Genomic DNA, 6,571 nt, shown 5'->3' with positions numbered 1-6,571 from the left:
AAGGATATTTTTGAAAACAGTATAAGCCTAGGAATTGGGCCTGTACGTGATTTGAAAGCACATTTTACGAGAATCAACCAACCTTGAGGTCTCATCCAGAGGAGCGTCTGTGGAAAAGGCGCTCTGGTAGTTCGCCAGTATTACCACCGGACGATTTATAGTCAAGGTATTGTAGCAGCTCGGTCTCTTGCGGTGTCGTAAAGGCCTGCTGTCTCTGTAAATTATCGTATTTGTGAAATTTAGAGCAGTCGCTATGACACGTAATTCCACAAGGATTCGGTTGATAACTTGCGCGCTGCTTTGCATGATTATAAAATGATTGAACTTGATGCAGAGTGCTGCTACAAACCCTGCAGAGAAGCTTGTGGAAAGGCTGAAGTGTAAGCGGCAAGAAATGCCTTTTCTGTTTGTAGGCCCAATTGCAATAAAAAGGCTCGAAATAACAACACATTTCTGCCTAATTTTAAGGACAATTCCAACGATTCAATGGTGACTGGAATAGACTAGTTTTGTTGTCCAACAGTCTTATGGTTGGCCTAGTTTTTTGAAATTCCAGAAGTCAGTAACTGTCGACTGCTGAACATTGATCAAACACACCTAAAGACACATTTGCCGTTTCTTTTGATCCCAAAGCATGAAAGGAACCAGGGACGGGAGAAGGTTTTGCTATAGGCCGACTTGTCCTGCGGTATATATTATTTATATGTTTGTTTTTAATGAGACTCATAGATTACTTTGTCCCCAAAATAGCGCTGAAAAGAAAGCTACAACAAGGCAAGGACAACAGATATGTTAAGATACAACATGTACAGTACTTAACATCTGTGGACGAGGCTGGATAAGAAATACAAGTGGAGGGAATTCAGAGTTCAGTGTTTGTCCCATGAAAGAAAACATTTCCAATATTGTCGTATATGTAGTCCTATCCTTTCCTTTCCATTAGTCTTCGCTAACATTTCAAGGACATTTCTGATAGGCCTAGGAGAAACAATAAATCAACTAATACAAATAAACAAATAAATCATCGTCATTAATAATAATCCTATTCATAATCAGAGTAACTTAAATCATTCATTACAAACTATTATACCCATTGCTCTAATGTAAAAGCATATTTTCACTGTTTTCTGTTATTAATATATGTATGGTTATAGGCTAATTACGCTCATTATATTTAAGGGTTAAAATAAAAATCTAGTCAGCGACACAATACTAAATGGGAATTTTCGTCAAATCTGAAATTGCTACTATAACACTCAATATGTAATTTGATGTAGGTCTATAGGCCTATATTCTATCTACCGATACAAGCGATCTAACAAAGCCTCCAATCTTCAGAAAATATATTTTTTAATGAATGAATTGAATATTATATTTGAAACAAACATTTAGGCCCTACACCAGGGCCTCGTTCAACCCATCGACCGCCATTGAGATGTAGTCTTGTGTAGAACAACGTCGCCCTCTAGCGCTCTTGGTTCCCAACAAAATGCTCCCCCAGTATAGAATAAGATGTGTCTCTTCATTAACCAATAATACTATCTAGTAGACTACTTTAGCAATACTTGGAGAATAGGGGGAATTAATGTGTCAATCGTCATCATTTATTTTCATCAAAGTAACCGAAGCGATTACAAATTATGCATCAAAATCCAACTGTATTCTGAGTTGTTTCAACACCCCCTGATAAACAATGTAGGTTTTTTTTCCACATAAAACAGTAATTACATGTGACATTTCATGGAATTTCAGAAACAGGGTTTAAATCCACCCTTGCGGTGCCAATCGATCCACCGCTGTAAACGGCCTTTTAGGCAGCAGTCAAAGTGAAGTTTTGCCCTCTCAATAGGAAATGCAGTTGATGAATAAACGTGACTTTCTATACATTAGGGGGTCTGATTTCCTCTCAGTCACGAAGACAGACAATTTATCGACCAGACACCCTGTAGAAAAAAATGGCTGCATTTCTGTTAGTCAGCAACAGACTCAAACACCCCCAAGTAAGAGTGTTTCAAAGGAGAGTGCAATTATTGCCCTGGCTCATAAACTCATTTAGACCAGACGTCTAGCCATCTATATGGCTTTATTGGACCCCGTTTCTTCCTGCTTTAAAGCAATTATACGTACAGGTTGGACAATAAATTGGAAATCCGTGCAACACCTCTCCCAATCATAAATTCTTTATTACTAGTCTTTTTAAACAATGTTCATTCTCCTACTTTTCAAGTGAAATCCAACCACCTTGTAAGCCAAATTCATACTAGGAAAACAATTCTGAAATGGTAGTTCACTACACCAAGTGGCACCTTTTAGAGGTTTCATTCTGCTGACCTTAAATTTTTATTTTTTTAAAAGACAACGAAATGTCCAATCATTGAATCTCCAGGCTCGTACAGATTCACCAAAATAAATGTATTTCAGTGAAATAAACGTTCTCATTCACCCTACGTCGCCCCTCATCAACCCATCTAATTATGTTTGCAATAAGGCATTACTAGTCCTCCCTCTCAATTCTTACAAACTACTGCATTGATGCGATGGGGCCTACACTAGCCCATAGCTTTATATTAAGAGTCGGCTAATACACGTTGTTGGTGTTCAGAGCGTCAGGAATAACTATATACAGCAATGCATCTCAAATTGAAATATATATATATATATATATTCAAATACAACGTAGCTAGGCTAATAACAAGCATGTCTATATAGGGACAACCACTGCAAAACCACTGAGCAGAAAAGCTGATCTAAGAACAACTTAATGGTTAAATACAGCCGGAATTGGATTGTAAAAATGCAGGAATATTAGCCTATGTAATGATTAAGGCTACGCCCTATAGCTTTCTTGTCTTTTTTTCAAAACTAGCAACCTCAGAAAAAACACGATGACAATATCATAAATACTCAAAAACATGACCCTTTCGTTTTAAATTCTAGCCCAGTGAAACAAACACACTCAGTCGGCCTCCACCTTGTTCAATCATTTCCAATTTGCGTGAGGATTCTTTCACCGAAATATAAGCATAAATGCAGCTTCTTAAAACATTCGATTTTTTTCTAAAAGGCTACACGACTAAGAAAACTATACACGTAAGCATATTCCCTGGTCTCATTTTGGGCATAAATACTCGAGCTCGGGTTAATCAATAGAGTAATTCGTTTAAGACTCAACATTTACTTTGATTTAAACAAAAAAAAGAAAGACAGCATATTTCCAGGCATGTTGAGTCAACCTTTCCATTTGATACATCAACACAAAAAAATGCATAGCTTAAGCTCCAACCAACGTTGTATTCTATGTAATCACAACAATATGATACATCAAAAGGCGAGGGACTACACCCAGTCTAGTTATAAGTGATCCTTACTGCCTCTCTCTCTGTTCATCTTTTTCATTTTCATTCTTCTGTTCTGGAACCAGATTTTGACCTGCCTTTCAGTTAAATTGAGGATTCGAGCAACTTCGTATCGTCGATCTCGTGTCAAATACATGTTGAAGAGGAATTCTTTTTCCAGTTCTAGTGTCTGATATTTTGTGTATGGACACCGCTTCTTCCTTGTTGAACGTGCATGTATCCAGTTTGCTGCAGGGTTGTCTGGAGAAGAGAGAGGACAAAGTTGAAACTCACATGACAATTAGCAGGAAAACGAAATAAAATAGCATATACAAGCATCGGAATTTAATGAATTACTGTATATTTGTACAAAAGACAACATTTATGGATCGAATTAGTATCACACTTTTGTGTTAAATACCCACTTTACAGCAGTGGGTAGTTTTTTTCTGCCCGTGGTTATGAGCTAGACACTTTTATAGGTTAGTAAAACCTCCAGTTTTACACACCCAGCTCCTACAGTTCTTACGGTTGTAAATCAGGGGGCAATTCCGTTTACTTACTTGGGTCAAGTTGTTGTTGTTGTTTCTCTTCTTTAGGCTCGCTGTGACTCGACATATCACTGCCAACGCTCTCTTTGGTTACTTTTTCTGGGCATTCGGATACTCCACATGCGTAATCAGGGCCAGGGTCGACCACCGGAGTCTCTGTCTCAAAAGTGGCACTCTCAGTCCTTTTCGGTGGTAAACTTTCGGGCTTGGTTCCATAATGCCGACTGTTAGAGTGAAAGCCGGAGAAAGAAACGTTAGAAATTGGGTCTATCCAGGACCGAACATATCTGCTGTCTGCTGCGGAGAGGTGGGACTGGTGGACGTAAGGATGGTAAATCCCTGACACTGCGGCGGTGGACTGCGTGTGAACCGAGGACCAAGACCCTGGGAAAACGGCTGACTTGGGTGCAAAACTGCAGGAGGAAAAATCTGCATTGTCCCCAACACCTGATGGCCTTGAGGTCGTAGTGTGCGGACCCTGGATAAAACGCGCCCCGTACACATCCTCCACTTCATGCCCCATTATAGAGTCCACATAATAGTTACTTAGAGTGCTACTGGTCGACATTTTTGGATCCCTTCGTAGTCATATAAAAGGTTACACTGTTACGGAAACCTTCCCTCTGAACAATCATAGTATTTTTGCTGGCTTAATCTTCAGGGATTGGTTACATGAATCACGTGATCATATTTACCAATACAGTGAGTAAATCAGTCCGCTGGTAACGGTAGGCCTATCTTTAATTTGCCTATTTATTCAAGAGTGCCAATAAAACCAAATGTTTGAGGAGAAAAAAAAGTAAAACCTTAAGAAATGCTGTGTTTCTGGGCCTTTTGAATGTGCATACGGTTGAGGGCGGTGCCGGACTATTTTTTTTTTTTTTATGTCAACAGATTAATACACACATTTATTTCACAACCACCACTCAACATTGATGCCATAGCATATTATGCATGTAAACTCTTACAAGATATCGTCATAAGGTATGTCATACACTCAATGCTTGTAAAACATTTTATAGACTTCTGAGTTGTAAGTCCTCGTAAAATAAATGTAATAACATGCTGTAAAATAACGAGACACCATTTCCGCACCGAATCTGTTTTGGAATTGTTAGTTTTTATTAAACGAGGAGTCACTTTCACTAGTTTGGTTGGTCTTGTAAGTTTGAGTCAGGAAGTATTATTTGTATACAAATTGTATGTATCTAGAGGAGAGCCATAGGCCTAATGTTTTTATGATCAATAAAATCTTTATGAGGTGCGTTTGATTATACATTAATGTGCCCTTAATAAAACGGACTCTTGGCGCAACAAAGTGGATCTGTGCAGAGTGATGTCTAAAAATCTAGATTTAAGAGGGCCTTTTAGGTTTTCTTACTTTTGAGAACACATAACTTCTAGATTAGGCTATTAGTCGACGACTCACCCCAAGAGCGTTGGAACTAGCCTACTTTTGCAAACTCTCATCAAGACACATCTGCAATGAAAAGGCCTAGAAACGTAAATAAAATCCATAAACCGATTTATTTAAAATCCATGGTCAGGATGAAGCAAAAACAACGTGAAAGAAGGAACAGAACAACACCGCGGTGAGCTGCCAATGAATTTGTGCTTGAACGTCATTAGGTCCACACACGCTATAGGGACCCGCTTCGTCAGCGTTAGCTCGAGAGACATAGCATATTATAGGTCTTGTTATAAGACAGTATAAGGGCTCACTTAAGCTTATAACAAGTTATAGAGCATTAGCCTATACCTGGATGCTTTAAGTAAAGTGTTTCCAAACGAATGATGTGGCCAAGAGGGCCATTGTTAAATAAAACCATACAATCGTTGTTGTTGTTGGTGGTGGTGTGTGTGTGTGTGTGTGTGTGTGTGTGTGTGTGTGTGTGTGTGTGTGTGTGTGTGTGTGTGTGTGTGTGTGTGTGTGTGTGTGTGTGTGTGTGTGTGTGTGTGTGTGTGCGTTTCAGCATTCATTCATCTGGACATGAGGGGGGTGATGTGTGAGTAAAAGGAAAGGCAGAGGACAGCAGAAAATAGGAGTACCGAGTTCAAATAGTCTGCACAGATAAAGAGCTATAAACTTGGGCTGGACTGTACACAGTGGCTGAAGACAAGTCTACTACTGGGCAAACCAATATGCTATTATAAGCCTACCAAACAAAACAAACCATCTCATGACGTTTAACTGCATCAACATAAGAAACATTTTGAATCATGACAGAATGTTGCGCCAATATTTTATTTCAATTATTATTGTTTTTAAATCAGAAGTAAACATTATTGTACGCTATATATATATATATATATATATATATATATGATCAGAGCCTTATATTTAGGTGGTATGGAAACATAACCGTTTTGATCAATAAAGCATTTTAAATAGGCTATTGTTATAGGCCTATCCCTCTACACACTAAGAATAAATTGTTCTATATAGAAACCCTAATGAACCGTTTTTCTACGAGTGTAGCGCCTTTATAGTAGGCTATATCCAGACGCCAATGGCTGTTTTGTAGGTTGATTAGGAACCTTCCCAGATCCGTGTAAATATCGTAACATGTTAGCTACATAGCTATATAGGGCATTATTGGAAATTAGTCTTATTTTTGTGTATTTGAATAGAAGTAAGTATAAACGTGTATTTTGTGTTTTTGAATAAGTTTTACACTCCGCGAA

At 38.4% G+C, this 6,571-nt stretch overlaps 1 protein-coding gene across 1 annotated transcript; it reads right to left on the bottom strand.

The window, feature by feature from the left end:
* Positions 1 to 3,006: 3,006 nt before the first annotated feature.
* On the bottom strand, positions 3,007 to 4,561 carry hoxd9a (homeobox D9a). Its single transcript, NM_001141669.1, is given in 2 exon segments — positions 3,007 to 3,596; positions 3,899 to 4,561. Coding segments are annotated over 2 exon segments (801 nt in total). The 5' UTR covers positions 4,455 to 4,561; the 3' UTR covers positions 3,007 to 3,351.
* Between the last annotated feature and the right edge of the window lie 2,010 nt (positions 4,562 to 6,571).

Source organism: Salmo salar, chromosome 25 (assembly GCF_965601325.2).
Source record: "Salmo salar chromosome 25, fSalSal1, whole genome shotgun sequence".
Taxonomy (NCBI): Eukaryota; Metazoa; Chordata; class Actinopteri; order Salmoniformes; family Salmonidae; genus Salmo; species Salmo salar.
The sequence above is the reverse complement of the archived record's forward strand: the minus strand, read 5'-3'. Positions and strand labels throughout refer to the sequence as shown.